Source organism: Podarcis tiliguerta (genome assembly GCF_965153285.1).
Source record: "Podarcis tiliguerta genome assembly, chromosome: 7".
Lineage (NCBI taxonomy): Eukaryota > Metazoa > Chordata > Lepidosauria > Squamata > Lacertidae > Podarcis > Podarcis tiliguerta.
In genome coordinates, this window is record NC_139540.1 from 62,693,152 (window position 1) to 62,710,183 (window position 17,032).

Sequence of the window (17,032 nt, forward strand, 5' to 3'; positions counted from 1 at the left end):
GGAGAAAGCGCACCTTGGGTTACAACCTGTTTTAGTTTACAAACAGACCTCCGGAACGGATCATGGTTGTAAACCAAGGTACCACTGTACATCCAATGGATTGTTATAAATAGTCAGGTCTGATCTGCAAATCTCTATGTGTTAAGTATTTCGGTTCTGATTGTCCATAATTTGTAATACCACTTCATGCCCAGCAAGGATGCTGTCAGTGGATGTCACCTGGTCTCCAGCTTTGACTAAAATCTCCAATCCTCCAGCCTCAGGCTCAAATGAAACAACCATCATTATCTATAAACCTCCTTCTGAATTAGCCAGTGACACTGCTGAATTAGCCAGTGGGTTTCTCAAACCAGGAGGAGAGGTGATACTGGTTTGGGAAGGAGCTAATGAGGCTTGGTCAACTTGTGACAAGTTAGTCATAACTAAAGTCAAGACCCTTTGTTTTTGGTGGGACTTACTTCCAGCTAACTTTAGCTGGATTGGGGCCAGAAATTAGAAGGTAGTAACAAATGGAGAATTTGTTTATAAATAATGTGGATTCTACTTTGAAGAATGAGGTAGCTGCATTTGCAGATTTACTAGTAAATGCTTTATATTATATTATTATTCCAGTTTGAGCTTCCTATTATTTTTTTCTTGACTTTTGACTTGATTAACACATTTCTAAATAAAAACAGGGCACAGAGTTTGGAGAACATACAGGAGAGGGCAGCTAGAATTATGATGGATGATTATCATCTTTCATATGAAGAAAAGGTTGAGGAATTCAGATGTGTTAGTTTTTTAAAAGATAAAAACGAGAGAGAGAGAGAGAGAGAGAGAGAATAGAGATTTATAAAATTATGAAAGCCATGGAAAAAGCTAATAGAAATTTATTCTTTCTCAAAACTCCAAGGACAGATGAAACAACTTAAAATAAAAAGAAGCCCTTCTTCACACAAGCCATACATATTCAGATTGTGGAATTCACTGCTAAACTGGTGTTTAAAAAGAATAGATGAGTAAAAAGAAAGAAAGATAAACATGTGTGACCATAAGGCAGTATGCCAGATCACTGAAGGTCAGACATGGCTTTGTCATATTTTATCTATAAGCTTCTCCTAGTTAGAGCATCTTGCTGTTCATAGACTAGGCAGGTCACTGCTTGACCCAGTAAGGATCTTGATCTTAGCCAAAAGGCCGAGAAGCGATACTGTGACCCAGTAAAGATAGCTGTTACTAGGAAAGAAGAAAGCAAACATTAAAGATTTAAAAATGCTGGCAAAACCCCTGAGTTTTGGAGCCCCCCTGCATGCTTCGCTTCCCATGCAGTTTTTATCTGGCTTCTGTTTATTTCCTTATTTCTCGACTACTGTGTTACAGTAGTCCATTTTGCTGGGTTCCACCTCTGCAGCAGCTATGCCCAGAGATATAGAAAAAAATGTTTGTATATCCATTTTTATAGTGTGCAAAGCTCTTTGTGATCCTTCAGGTTGAAAGACGCTATAAAAGTGTCATTTATTTTTTTATTATTATCTTTATAGCTATGGAATATGACAGAAGCGCTGCTTGAAAAGTACAATGAACAGGATACTGTGCACCTCTCAGACAGATGTGGTGCATGGCAAATCATCTAATACACTGGTGAAGGAGCTGCAATGCCCTTATATGTTTGGTTGGTTGGTTGGTTGGTTGGTTCAGTTGATTTGCTGGGAATATCCGTTTGTCAGCCAGGTGGCATCCCTACTGGGGAGAAACACCATTATGCATGGTGATCAAAATATAGTCATTCGGACTGCTTGTGAGAGCCAGGCTCAGAAACATTCTAGGTCCGTTCCCTGCAAGTTCGCACTTCTTTCTTTAAAGATAAGCCTTCTCTTTAAAGAGACATAATGTCTGGGCAAAGCATTCTAACCAGCTGCTCAAAATGCTCCTAGCTCCTAGCTGTCCTTGTCAATGAATGAGGAGGCACTGGTGTAACTAACAAGCATCTGGTAAACTGACACGTTTTGAAAGTTATTATTAAAATATTGATTTTATTAACAAATAATAATAAAATAAAACAGGGTTGGGGAACCTCCAGGCCACTGGCCTAACGAAGCCCAACAAGCAGCCCCATCTGGCCCACAAGGGCATTTCAGCCAAGCCACACCCACCTGCCCTGCAACTGATGTCAGGTGTGCGGCAGGGAGAAAGTTAGCTGAGCCAAAATGGACTTTCCAGGCACCATCAATCACCCTATTGTTGGTGCCTGCAAAGTGCTATGACAGCCTTGCAGCCCAGTCCATAATAGTCTGAAAAACACTTCTCAACAGGGCCAATGATCATGGGGTCTTGTGAAGCCCCGTGCAAGGTGTTCAGCTGATTTATTGCATCTTGCGGAGTGCTACATACTGGGATTCAGAAGCTCCGACAATCAGCTGATCGTTGGTGCCTTGCAAGCCATATCTTTGCTTGCAATCTGATGCGTTGTGATATCAGATTTCCTTCAAAGCAAACCCACTAAAGTTAATGTGCCTATGTCAGCCATGTCCATTAATTTCAATGGGTCTACTCTGAGCACAACTAACGTTGGATGCAACCACCTGTTTCCAAACTAAATATCTATGCTCTGAGCTGCAGTTTGCACAGGCACACAATTCTGATACTTGAGACTGTGCTGAGGCCACACAGATTATTTTTTGGCTATCCAAACCGACTGGTAAAAGGGTCAGCAAACTTTTTCAGCAGGGGGCCAATCCACTGTCCCTCAGACCTTGTGAAGGGGCTGGACTATATTTTTTGGGGGGGCGATGAACGAATTCTTATGCCCACAAATAACCCAGAGATGCATTTTAAATAAAAGGACACATTCTACTCGTGTAAAAACAGGTTGATTCCTGGACTGTCCGCAGGCCGGATTTAGAAGGTGAGTGGGCCGGATCTGGCCCCCGGGCCTCGGTTTGCCTACCAATGGAAAGCTATCTGCTGCCACTGACGGCTCTGAGCTATGTCACGTGGCATGCACCTCTGAGAAGAAACAGTTTAGGACACACTTATTTTAGTACCTTACATGGCACAACCTGAAGTGCTGTATCCCAATGACATTGAAATCTCACTGTAAGGAAAGATTTGAAGGATGCATTATCCTAACTAGCCTCTCCTGGGCTAACCTTTTTATACACAGTGGTGGGTGCTGTCAGGTGTCTTTACAAGTCCAGACATAAAAATAAAAGAGAACAATGATGGCTGGGTGGGAGTGCTTGACATTCTTCTGATGTGAAATGCACAGCCCTCAGCCGCCAACTGGCTTGATGTCTGCTCTGCAGCTCGTTGCAGAAATGAAACAACAGCTATCTTTAGGATAGTCAGAAGGGATGGGCGTAATAAAGCTGTGCTTAGTACTTCTCTGTGTTTTACAGCGTTGAGCACTGCACAAACATTAACTAATTAGCAAAGCATTTCACAATGCCCGTGAGAGACAGGTCAGTAGTAATTTATTGAGTCAGACAGGCTAATGCAGGAGAGCTGATTTGCTCTGAAAAGTGTCTAAAAAACCTGGCACAGTGGGTGTGTTGTTATCAGAACCAGATGTTTAAAATAAAATGTTCTTCATTTGCAAGTCAAAATAAAACAACAATAATAGTAATAATCCACTGCACCCTGTGAATCCTAAATATTAACCCTGGGCATAGAAAGTCATTTGTGTTCGCTTCTAAAGAATAATTATGAGCAATAAAGGTTATGATAGGGCAGATTATGACCTCATTTGTAGTCATGCAGTTCCCTTTATATGTGCTCCTTTTTTCAGCCAAGAAATTGCTATGGCTTCAATGGGAACTGCAGGGCATTCTGAATTCCTTACTGCTAAACCACATTTTATTCTCAATCCTAATTGGTCCCCTTTCCAGCACACTTCCTTCATTACTGCCCAATGGGCCTGTTTCTCCAGAGGCAAGAATTTCCAGTCTGACCCAATCAATCAAAAAGAAAAGAAACCACACCACCAAAATGTCTTTCTGGAGAGCATCCCAAATACTTGTCTGGTCCTAAAATCCTACAGATGCAGGCAATTCACACCTGGCCAAAACCCCATTCCCATCAAATCTTCATTGTACACAAGCTATTAATGCTTTATGGCAGTGCCTCTCAGGATTGATAAGACATTCCAGAAATGTCAAGCTTCTGTCAAAGATACTGGGACATTATTGAGAGAAAAAAAGAGAATCATAGAATTGTAGAGTTGGAAAGCTCCCCAAGCGTAATCTAGTCCAGCCCCCTGAAATGAAGGAACCTCAACTAAAGCATCCATGACAGATGGCCATCCAACATCTGCTCAAAAACCTCCAAGGGAGGAGAGGGAGGCTGTTCCACTATCAAACACCTTTTACCAACAGAAAGCCCTTCCTGATATTTAGTCAGAATCACCTTTCTTTTAACTTGAATCCATTCATTTGGGTCTTGGCGTCCGGAACAAGCTTGCTCCATCTTCCATGTAATAGCCCTTTAGATGTTTGAAGATGGCTATCATATATCCCAGGGGTCAGCAAACCTTTTCAGCAGGGGGCCGGTCCACTGTCCCTCAGACCTTGTGGGGGGGCCAGATTATATTTTGGAAAAAATATGAACGAATTCCTATGCCCCACAAATAACCCGGAGATGCCTTTTAAATAATAGCACACATTCTACTCATGTAAAAACACCAGGCAGGCCCCACAAATAACCCAGAGACGCATTTTAAATAAAAGGACACATTCTACTCATGTAAAAACACGCTGATTCCCGGACCATCCATGAGCAGGATTAGGAAAGTGATTGGGCCAGATCCGGCCCCCAGGCCTTAGTTTGCCTACCCATGATATATCCTCTCAACCAGGGTTTGTTTCCCTGTTGACGAAAACAACCAGAGAAAGCAGAGATAAAAGCTGGCTCTCCCTGCTGCTCTGAGGCCCCTCCTTTCTCATCCTACAGAGAAGGGTCTCATGGGAACGAAATGTACAGCACCTTTTTTAAGTTTCTAAAACCTATGGGAGCATTGATCCTTCCAGGCCTCTTATCTCCCTGTGATCCTTCATTCCCATGATGACTAGAAGGAGTAAGCAAGACCTAGACATCTTGTTTATGTGACAATCCTCTTTGGTCCTGGCTTCCTTTTAAATTTCATATATGTGTTTGGAACAGCTGACTAGGTGTAATGCAGCTGGTCTCTTCTTGCTCACAGTGGAAGGGATCCTGCTGCAGGGAATCTGCAAAAGTGTTCAGTCCATGTAATCCCCATTCCAGGGCCACTTGGCCCCCTAACCTCTGCCATATGGGGGTGGGTGGGCTGGCGGAAGTGCCACAACACGCAGGCAGAATGTCATTGCTATAGAAAGGAGACCAGCATAGCGTACGCCTATAATAAATTACATAATGGTTTATTTATGAAAGCATGTAACAATGACAAATATTTCTCTGTTTTAGGCATGGTACCAAAATGGAACTGCGAAGTAAGTTAAAAACCCAATGAACCATTAGAGTGGAAGTTGTAATTAATTAATCAATCACTTAATTACTACTACTACTATTACTACTACCATTATTAATTAATTAAATGCACATCCCACCAGGCTGGTATATATACAAGCGATGCCATATCTTAAAAACAGTCCCAACCTATATGCAGACTGGGAAAGATTTCAACTTAAAAGGCTTGTTGGAAGAGGAAGGTCTTCAGTATTCACTGAAAAGGCAACAGGAACGTCTCCTTTCTAATATTTAACAGGAGGGAATTCCAAAGGGTTGGAGCCACAACACTAAAGGCATGATCCCTTTATTGTGCAGAACAGACCTCCTGATGAGATGGTATCTTTAGTAAGCCCTCGCATGAAAAGCACAGTGATTTCAGGTATCCTGGTCTAGGTATGTGAGGTGAGAATATTCTCTGGAGAAAATTCTCTGCTAGAAAATTCTCCTGGAGAATATTCTCCACAAACTGTAAATTCTAGTGGAATAACCAGTTTTACAACCCACATTTAAAAAATCTAGTAAATAATAAGTCAAGCCGTGATATTGCCAGTGTAAGTAATGAATAATGTTTTGTTTTGTTTTGTTTTGTTTTGTTTTAATCCAGTTACATTACTGGGCATTGTGTCATTCACCATTGGCAGTTCTGAAATGTGAGCTACAGAAAACCGTTTTTGTTTTGTTTTTAAAATGCTGTTCATTTAATTTGATGAACATTTAAATTTGTATGTATTTCAACTATATGTAATGGCCTTTTTTTCTATTTTGGTGTGACCTTATTCTTAGCAATTCTATACCCTTGGCCATACAGTGTGATTTTTTTATTTTTTTTACAGAAAGTAGTTTTAATGCTTTATACACTTAAAGCCTATACAATTATGTGTAACAGCATGTGAGGTGGCCTTGATTTAAACAGTTGACGTTTCTATATTTTTAGTTAGTGCCAGTTTTTGCAGTGCCATTCAATGGTACAAGGTGCCATTTACCAGAGATTGACATACTGAAATATATTATCATATAATGATAATATATTTAATGTTAATGGCTTCTTTTTTATATGTATGCGTATAGTTTTGTTTATCAAGCTGTGTTTTAGTCACCAAAACAGTTATTAAGCGTTAGAGCTATTAGAAGCACAAGACAGCCTATTTCTGAATTTACTTGTATCAAACCTTAACATGCCAATTGTATTTTTTGACTTGTCCTATAACATGTACATGTTCTAATGGAAAAATAAAATATGATTTGACTGAGTTTCCTTATACCAAACATGACAATTACTGGTGCCACCACCTTAGACTGGTTGAACTTTAACTATAAAATATGTTTTACTTTTTAATTTGATATTCTCCTATTTTAAATGAAAATTCTCTAATATTCTCATTAATCGAGAACATTCTCCAATAACACCACTATCCTGGTCCCCTGCTGCATAGGGCTTTTATACACCAAAACCAGTACACTGAACCTAGCCCAGTCGCGAATCGGCAGTCGGTACAATTTTATCATCATCAGCATATCCTGCCCCAGTGAGCAGTCAAGCTGCTGCTATTTGCCCTTTCTCTGGGCACATTGGCTTAGAAAAAAGGCCAACTTATTTCGGATGAACTTATTTCCAAGAAAGCACAGGTCTCATTGTTACAGCCACTGTGGTGAATCTGCCTCTTGTTGGGTTGGGAACACCATTTTGAGCTAGTGCCCTCACATGCAGATCTGAAACCAGCTCCAGCCAAGGCTTGAAGTGTGGAGAGCTCAGCACTGGAGTTCGTCGTATCAGCGCCAAACCTGGGAAACGTGTGAAAGAGGATTAAAGCGCACTGCCACAAAGCACCTTGCCTTTCCCTCATGACAGTCCTATCTCCACTTGCTTAAAATAATAAAAGAGCTGGAGGACCAGGGCAAACGGCACAGCATCCAACCACAACTCTGTTTTTACAATGTCACCAATGGCCCAACTGCGATTGCAGAAACAGCAGTGTGTGTCTGCACCAAATCATATCAATTGCCCTGACACAGAATGCCCTCCAGGCTAGCCCCTTATGATATTGTGTTAAACCCTTCTGGCTCATTGGAGTCCTAAGGCTCTATCTCTGGCAGTCACGCACAGCAGCATTTTTTAGCAGATTTTTGTCCTATTTCCCCAAAACTTTTGATGTCTTCCATTCTTGAACGAATGGGGGGGGGGATGAAGAGGGGGGGGGAATAAAAGGAGGTTCAGGTATGTTCCTATGATGAATCAGCCAGAAATGCAGGCCAGGTCAATTCAACCGTATTACACACAGCTTTGCCAATGTTCTGGTTCAGCTGCCCACATAGCTACATTGTTTTCTGGCACACCATACCAGGCTGCTGTGAAAATCATTCCGATAATGCCAAAGAAGAATATATTATAAATTCAAATGGTGAGCTACCAGCAGGAGGTAGGAAAAGAAAGAAAAAGAGAACCGGGCTGTGAAGCGTTTGATGTCTTGGACTGTGTTTTTACAAGGTTTTACTGCAGATTTGGCGTGATAATTAATACAGGGATGAGAAGAGCAGAAAAATATGCAAAAAGCTCTTAGGGAAAGCACTTAGACGCAGAGACCCTTTTGCTGGTTTACATGGGGACCAGTCTCATAAGACGGCGACCTTTGCGTGGCGGCTGTTGGAGGAGCGGTTTGTGGCTGCATTTGAGTCCTGAACCATCACTTCTACATAGGGAGCTCACATGCAGCCAAGAAGGTTTTTGTGATGGTCAATGGCACTTTTTCAAGTTGCTGCCATGGCAGAAATCACTCCACCTATTCTGAGAAATTCACACAAAAAGGACTTGATCCATACTGCATATGGATCATGGTAATGTCATATCCTCCAACATTTCTCTGATGAAAATAGGGACGTCCTATTCAACAACAGCTATTATTATTATTATTATTATTATTATTATTATTATTATTATTCCTCCCCCCTTTTGATTGGGTTGCCCCAGCCATTCTGACCAGCTTCCAACATATATGAAAACATAATAAAACATTAAACATTAAAAGAAAAACTTCCCAATATAATGCTGCTTTCAGATGGCTTGGGGGTTGCATAACTTTATATCCTCCAATATTTCTCCGATGAAAATAGGGACGTGCTAAGGAAAAGCAGGACATTCCAGGATCAAATCAGAAACTGGGATGGCTTCTGTAAATCTGGGACTGCCCCTACACACTTGGAGGGTGTGTAGTTTCTAAACCAGCCCTCTCACCCACTTTATTCCAAGAAATTAGGAATAGTCTGAGAGACACAATATTTTTATTTCATCTCATCTCATCTCATAAAAAGATAGCTACATGATTGACCTTCACCTTGTGATGAAATATCTGAGTTGAAGTCCTAGCTTAGCCATTGGCGGCGGGGTTGGGGGGGCAAGGTTATAGGCAAAAGCAGGGAGCAGAGGAAGGACAAAGCAACAACAACAACCACAAAAACAACAACAACTGCTTAACATCTAAAAATCTCAAAGCAGTGTGCAAGAGAATAAAAGGCAAATGTCATTGTAATTGGTAAGATACAATAAAATTCATGACCCACAGCTCCTCTAGAATGGCTTGAGTGAAGTGTTCAGCATTTAGTGAAAACACAAAATTCTTGGCACATTCTTTTTTTTGGGGGGGGGGGGGGCTGTTTCACATATCACTTCTCTCCCACCCAATGCCACCTAGCAGAAGAGAAGTGGCAGCTGAGGTTTTAAGATATGAGGTGGAATCTAAATGTGTAGTTCTGGCCTCAAGGTTACTCAGAGAGACAGAGTAATTTCCCCAAAGCCAATCTCCGCCAGCTTTATGGCCAAGCAGGAAATTGAATTGAGGGCTCCACGCACTGAACTACATTGGCTCTCTTTTAAGTTCTAAGATGCATAAATGCTCCTAAATGCTGTCCTCTGAGATAAATGTTTACCTCAGAGTCTTCACCCTTTTGGTATGGTTGGACTTCTGTGGAAGAAAAAAACCCACACCAGTAAAAAATTACACTATCAATTGTGTGTGTTAGGAACAGTCAATTCCAGCCCTAGCAGCAAAAAGGTAGTACTAAGGGAACAGTATTACTAGTCAACATTAATGAGGAAAACTATGGCAGAGCTTAGGAGAGGAGAGAAAAATCACACAAACTGAACAAGTACCAATGGAGTCCACCTCAAATGCGTAAAATACCCCAAACACCAACATTGTGGCTGCTAAGTTTCAGGTCAAAATGGTTTTATTTCAGGGGGCCCTTGCTTCATAAACGCTGTCCTAACATTTTCCACTGTTCACTCCTTCAGAAAGTTATGGATTCACCTTCACTGGAGGTTTTTAAGAAGGGGTTGGGTGGCCATTTGTCATGGATGCTTTAGTTGAGATTCCTGCATTGCTGGGGACTGGACCAGATGACCCTCACAGTCCCTTCCAACTCTACAGTTCTGATTCTATTATTCTATTACTTTATTCTCTGTTGCTTTAATCTATGCTTTAGATGTTGATAGGGTAGATAGTGAGAGAAGATGGCCATCACCAGCAAACTGCTCCCCAACCAAGTTATCAATTTCCCAGTGGCATATGAAAACAGAACAGTGGGCAGGGTGGTTTATTTGGCCGGATCCAGCAAGGGGGGGGGGGGATTTATTTCCAGCAGCAGAATTCAAATAGTATTACCCAATATGTATGGGTGCGCACGTGTAGATAGGTAAAATATCATGCACGCACACCAAGGCAACGCATTTCGATGTGCTATATATCTTCATCTATGCTCCCTGTGCTCAGAGAAGTAAAACGACATGTTTTCTAGAGCAGGGATAAATTAGAACCGCTGTGGGCGTGATCAGAATAGCATTCTCTCTCTACCCCCACCCCCAGCAAGTCTCCTCAGAAACTACTAAAGAGTTATCTGTATTTATTTCACAAGAGTGTGCACCTGGCGTAACTGTAATTTGACAGCAGAAACAAAGCCCTATTAAAACCTGACACACTATTATTAAAACGCACTTCACAGAATACACTGAAAACTATCACAAACTAGTGTTGCATTAAGGTTAGGCAAGGTGATGGTCTTAAAAAAAATTCCTGGTGGGCATATGTTCTTCTTAGGTTTCTTTTATATTGTGATTATGAACCAGCTGGTGTTGACAGCTTCTCCTCAAAAAAAACTTGGTAGGAAGTTTTACCCCCTTACCTATCTCTGTGCTTTCACATGTTTACAGAACACATATATAGAACAAACTGGCTGTGAAGTATTTGAAGAATATATTTGCAATAGGAATTTGTGAGAAGTGAGACCATTCAAGATGCCATCATATACCCACACACCTGGGAGAAGGACCCACTGTCAGGTGGCAGGGCAACCAACCCCCACAGCAGGTTGCCAAGAACAGATAAGACAAGGAAAAGTCCTTGCCATCTGATTTTTTATTTAATATTTACAGAGAGAGGCTTGGGAATGCAGCCTCTTGGAATAATGGCGTTGTCCTGAGTAAATCTCCCCTCCCCTTCCCTCCCACTTCCTCATTCATCATCTCTTCTATGAGTGGCGCTGAGACCTTTCCTCTCCTACTTTTAAGGCTTGTCGGGTTCTGGGAGATGGTGGGTCTGGAATAGTGATAAGGTGTCACTATCTAGTGATAATGTGTCAGCCAGCTGCTCCAGCTCTGCCTCCTCCTCCTCTCCCATTATTTCCCAACTTTCCCCCTCATCTTCCTCTGAGCTGTGACTTCCCTCAAACCCCTGTTGTAATTCTGAACTGTCTTCTTCTTCTCTGGAAGGGTCAGGTCTCCACCATTCCTCCTTTGCCCAGTCCCCGACACCCACTGAATTCCATAAATTATTATTAATATAAAATAATATAATAGTTATAATTATATACTGCCCTTCATTCAAAGAGCACGGGGCAATTTGCAACGTAAATACTTCCAAGTAGACATGCACAAGATTGTGATGTTGGATGTTCTAGCAGGGAAAGAAGAATTTTATATTAGCCATATGCCAACCTCTTCCTCAACAAAACAAAGACTGCAGACCTATACCTATTTAAATAATGCAGCTAAAGTTACTTTCACACACCTGGCACCTGAGTGTTTAAATAGGATAGGGAGGAGTCTATCCTACTGTTTTTAATGCGTGGCCCTTTAAATGATAGCTCAGTTGTGCAAGATCCACTTTTCCATACAAGGTGGACCACAGCTTGTTTTCTCCTGCTCCAGAGGGTAGGACTCGAACCAACGGCTTCAAGTTGCAAGAAAGGAGATTCCGACTAAACGTCAGGAAGCACTTTCTGACAGTAAGAGCTATTCAACAGTGAAACGGTTTCCCTCAGGAGGTTGTAGGCCCTCCTTCCTTTGAGGTTTTTAAGCAGAGGTTGTGTGGTCATCTGTTATGGATGCTTTAGTTGAGATACCTGCACTGCAGTGGGTTGGACTAGATGACCACTGGGGGTCCCTTCCAACTCTACAATTCTATGTATAATCAAACTCAGCAGGTGTGAACCTAAGAACAGCCTTCCTGGATCAGACCTAAAATCCATCTCTTCCAGCATTTTTCCCCACAGTGGCCACCAAGTGTCTCTGGGAAACCCACAAGCAAGACATGAAGGAAAGAGCTCTTTCTCCCTCTTACTCTCTGGCAACCAGCACTGAGAGGCAAAGCACCCCTGAAGCTGGAAATAGCATATAGACACCATGATTAATAGCCACTGAGAGCTTTATGTGTCTGGTCCTCTTTTAATGCTTTCTGTTTTTTTAACAATCCAGTACGGTGTCTTGCGGCAGTTAACCCTGCGCACTGTTGTGTGAAAAATTACTCACTTGCTACCATCCTGAATCAATCGGTATCGCCGGATGACCACTAGGCACTACTATTACAAGAATAGAAGGCGGGGGGAAACCTCCACTTTTCTCAAAACATGTATGATTTTATGAACCCCCATAATGCTCTCTCTTACCTGCCCTTCTCACATTTAAAAAGTGTTTCTCAAAGAGATCGTTCCGGCATGAGTGTGTACACACAGCCCTCAACATGTGTCGTGACAAATTAACTTTCTGTAGGTGAAAGTGAATCAAGGTATGAGACACCTTCACGTCCAAAGGAGGTCCAGCAAAATGTTTTTAAAGCTAATTTAATTGCTGAAACATATTACCCCCAAATGCTTGAGCTTGAAATGATTTGATTCCTTATGGACATTATTAAAACACACAGATCTATTGTACATTTCAGGGACATTCTGTCAAACATTAGAATTTACTCTGGAATTAGCCAGGGACTTGATGTTTGAAGTCTGCAAATGAATGTAAATCAAGTTCAGAATGAGTATATTAAAATGATGATTTAAAAGCACTTCAAAGGCTAATTGAAAGCTGATTAATCTAAATTTTGTTTCATGTCTTTTGCCTTTGTACACTGAAAGTTATGGTAACTTCCCTGCAATCAGTGCTCCAGGAAAAAAACCCACAGATATATTATACACACGAACATGCTTCTCTTTGCTAATTTTTAAGTTCAAAAGAAAGAAGCTAAACTTTATACACATAAAAAATAATGTGTGCTTTCACAGCATGCTACATTTGCAACCAAAAGGCCAGAATATATATTAATTTTTTTACTTCTGCGTGTGTGTATGTATATGGGAAGTTACCACGGATTTTGACGGAGGCTTTTGCATTTTCAGCCCCATTCTAAACAAGGAAAGAGATGTTGGCTCTGCTGAAGGTTCATATATTTTTAAGAACCAATAGGTCAATATATAACCATGTTCTCTCTGAACCAGGGATGGCACACCTGCTTCAAACCTGGGTTAAGATGTGAAACCTAACTGGTGTCAGGGCTTTTCGCCCCCAGCCAGAACTCAGTTCCGGCACCTCTCAGGTGGGCGCCATTGCCATTATAAGAGAACAAGGGAGGCGTCCACAGTTATTTTTGGCACCTCTTCTAGAAAAAATAGCTCTGGTTAGTGTTAATTATGGTCAGCACTAGTGCAATAAACCATGGTTAAAACAAGGAAGGGGGAAGGGAAAGGGGGAAGGGAGCCCATAAGCCTGTGGTCCACACCAAACCTCTTAAGCATGGTAAAGTTTAGCAGCATTACATATACACTAAAGGTAAAGGTACCCCTGCCCGTTCGGGCCAGTCTTGACAGACTCTAGGGTTGTGCGCCCATCTCACTCTAGAGGCCGGGAGCCAGCACTGTCCGCAGACACTTCCGGGTCAGGTGGCCAGCGTGACGAAGCTGCTCTGGCGAGCCAGCACCAGAGCAGCACACCGAAACGCCGTTTACCTTCCCGCTATAAAGGGGTACCTATTTATCTACTTGCACTTAGGGGTGCTTTTGAACTGCTAGGTGGGCAGGAGCTGGGACCGAAAGACGGGAGCTCACCCCGCCGCGGGGATTCGAACCGCCGACCATGCGATCAGCAAGTCCTAGGCACTGAGTTTTTACCCACAGCGCCACCCGCCCTGGTTAATTATGGTCAGCACTAGTGCAATAAACCATGGTTAAAAGTAGTGCAATAAACCATGGTTAAAACAAGAAAGGGAGAAGGGAGCACATAAGCCTGTGGTCCACACCAAACCTCTTAAGCATGGTAAAGTTTAGCAGCATTACTTTATACACTAGGCTCCAATATAAGCTTTCTTTTCCTTCTATTTAAGTGATGGAAGATAGGCAAGTACTGATTACTTTCATTTATTACTCCCGAGGCTGCATCATTTTTCTTTCAGGACTAAACTGCGGCAGTCCTTTGCGCTTCAATGTGACCTGCATTAGAAAACTTATTATTCACTCCTATCTATTCTAAAAAAAAACAACCTGAAATGAATGCAGCTAGTAGTTAATTTCAAAAAACATATCCTGCATTATCAGAGTACTGTAGGGGCTTCACAGGTCATCTAGGCTAATTTCCTACTAAGAAGGAATAACTCCTACACTACCCATCCCTGCCAGGGGCTCATCTAGCCTCAGATTCAAATAATGCAGCAACAGGAGATTCCTCACAACTTCTCTAGTCTGATTCTTCTACTAGCCAAATCTTGCCTATCATTAGAAAATCTTTCCTAATAGTCAACAAAGTGTTATGGCGCCCAAGCTTAAACCTATCATACAAAGGTTAATCTGTCGTACGGTTCCTCAAAGGCATCGGTACACCTTGTTCTCTTCTCACGTTGGAGCAAATGAGGAAATCCTGTGAACGTGGCACTGCCAGAGCCATACTGAATGAATGCTATAACCCTTTTCAAATACATATTAGAAAAATGAAGAAAAAAAATACAACTTAAGAAAAATGAAATGGAAACTCGTCCATCATTATAGGTGTTATGTATTCAGTGGTCTGTGTTTGCCTGAGCTAAGGATCCTGAGCCCCTGTGTTCTGATTTGACACTTGATATCCAATCACAGAACATTTCAGAACTTGGGCCTCTGCCATTGGCCCTTAAACTCTGAGTCATGATTCACAGCTTTCAAGTTTAGACAGCCAATCACATTGGGAGTGGGAGTGGCCCAGGCCATATGTATATAAGCAGTTGCTTAGCCCCTGTTGCCCATTTATGTTAGTTCAATAAAGGTTCTTGCTGTTGTCACTGTGTCTTGCCTCGTGGGAACCCACCGACACTTCAGTAAGATAGTCCTACACCCTGGGGTCACATAGATTTGACCATAAATGGGTGTGCTCTGTAGGCCAGAGTCTCTTGCCTCTTGTCAGTAATGTTGACATAGGGAAGACGCATGATGTTACTGTGTTCAGAGTCCCCCCCCCCCGATGCATCACTGGCTGCCACTTGAGGAAGTGGTGGGTAGCAAAATGTCATGCATGACTTTGTTGAACCACATATCTTCATTAACTAAATGGTACTGGGGAGGTGCAGGGGGGGCTGTGGACTGGTAGCGTTCATTATAACGCACAGTTTGGGCCTGAGACCCATTCATTTTCCGGAAAACTGAAGTAGCTTTCCAAAGTGAATTGCTTTAGCTCCGTTTCAGCCCAGGCTAGTCGGCAAAGGCAGAGGATAAATGAATCCCCAAAGCACTGCAAAACTTCCGCAGTAAAAATGTAAATGGATTATCTCCCCTATTAATATCTCACTAAACAGCCACACTTTAGAAGCAATCATTTATCTGTGGCTCACAACATAAAAGCTAAATGATATTTTCACCATGAATCATTGGGTTGCTCTAAGATGAGTGTAGATGGTGGGCTGGGCCTAACTCAGCAATCTCCTAGGAGGAAATAAAATATTCAGACCATCTTGCAAGTAGGCTTCTAGTTGTCACTCTCTCCACCCCACCCACAACCGCAGAACCAATTTGCAAGCAATACTTAATTTTCTGCCAACGTGACGGTTGGGCTCTAGCACTAAGGAGCATGAATGAGATTTGTTCTGATTGAGTTTTCAAAGGCACAAATACAAACCCGGAAGAACAGTCTTAACACTTCTACTGCATTGGGTTGATAACCCAGATATTTTTTTAACCATCCAAGCTACATAGCCCCAAAGGAAGATATATGCCACTATTACTGTGTCCTTATTCCTGTTGTAGCCATGCAGTTGCCTGCTGCAAAGCACAACACTCCACAGGATACAGCCCTACAGAACTTCATCTGCATGTTCTTCAGGGCATGACACATTTCCTGTGGGTGTACAAAGGTTCTGGAAATGGTACCAAAAAAAGGAACCAAAATAATCAAGGGGTTGGTTTGAATTTCTATATGTAAAAAGCTAACATGATTTTAGTTGGCGGGTTTTAAGATGGTTAAAGATGGAGAAAAGAAAGAGAAATCTTTGCCTCCCTCTCTCATAATGAAGGGGTCTTAGAGACTGCCTGTGGCCTGTGGCTGGAAACAGGATTCTGAACTAAGTGAACATACCATCTGATCCAGCAGGGCCTCTCTCAGGGCTCTTTGTATAAAAATAATTTGTTCTCTAGAGGCTGATCTACACTCATGGTTTATAACGTTAAGGAAGAGTTAAGTGATGGTTTGCGTAATGCAGGGACACATTACGCCCTACTTTTAATGTTCATAATGTGCTATTAAAATGTGACACCAGAGGGCGATGCGGAGCAACCAGCACTAGGAAAACTGCGTTTTTATGGAGAAAACAAGATAAGAAGCACTTTTTAATTTACCAGTATGTCCTGTGACATTTTAGAACGATATAGCTAATAACATTCTAATAAAGTCACAACAGGTCAGTGTAGATCCAGGACTCAGCTACATTAGTAAAGAAAAAGTGTTTTATATGAGTTATAAAGCTGTGGCACCAGATGGCGCTGTGGAGTCCCGTCTTTCGTCAACGTGATTTCCCATAACAAAGTTTACAATGTGTTTTCCTGAAACACTTTTTTGGTGTGTCTAGATCCAGCCCTAGTCTAGCACTTACTCAGATCTCAATAAACTTTGCCTCACCAAACTGAGGAGACTGTTTAATTATGAATCCAGGATCACAAGACTATTTAGAGGCATGACACATCCAGATATATTGTCATAATACTTACCATTTCTTAATGTGAAAAATGCTATACAGTAATTTCCAATGTTTGGGTGGCCCTCATCTAAGAATTTTTGGGCCAATTCCCAGCAAGT

At 41.8% G+C, this 17,032-nt stretch overlaps 1 protein-coding gene across 3 annotated transcripts in view; it reads right to left on the bottom strand.

Moving 5' to 3' along the window:
• FARS2 (phenylalanyl-tRNA synthetase 2, mitochondrial) overlaps window positions 1–17,032 on the bottom strand; it is a 186,839-nt gene that overhangs the window by 25,511 nt on the left and 144,296 nt on the right. The window contains exon 8 of one of the 3 annotated variants that reach the window (XM_083449539.1): window positions 1,467–1,722. The exons of the other annotated variants lie outside the window; for them this stretch is intronic. Within the exon in view, the coding sequence (XP_083305665.1) occupies window positions 1,677–1,722 (46 nt within the window). The 3' untranslated portion in view covers window positions 1,467–1,676. Of the gene's footprint in view, window positions 1–1,466; window positions 1,723–17,032 lie in introns of those variants that run through there. 3 annotated transcript variants of the gene reach the window in all.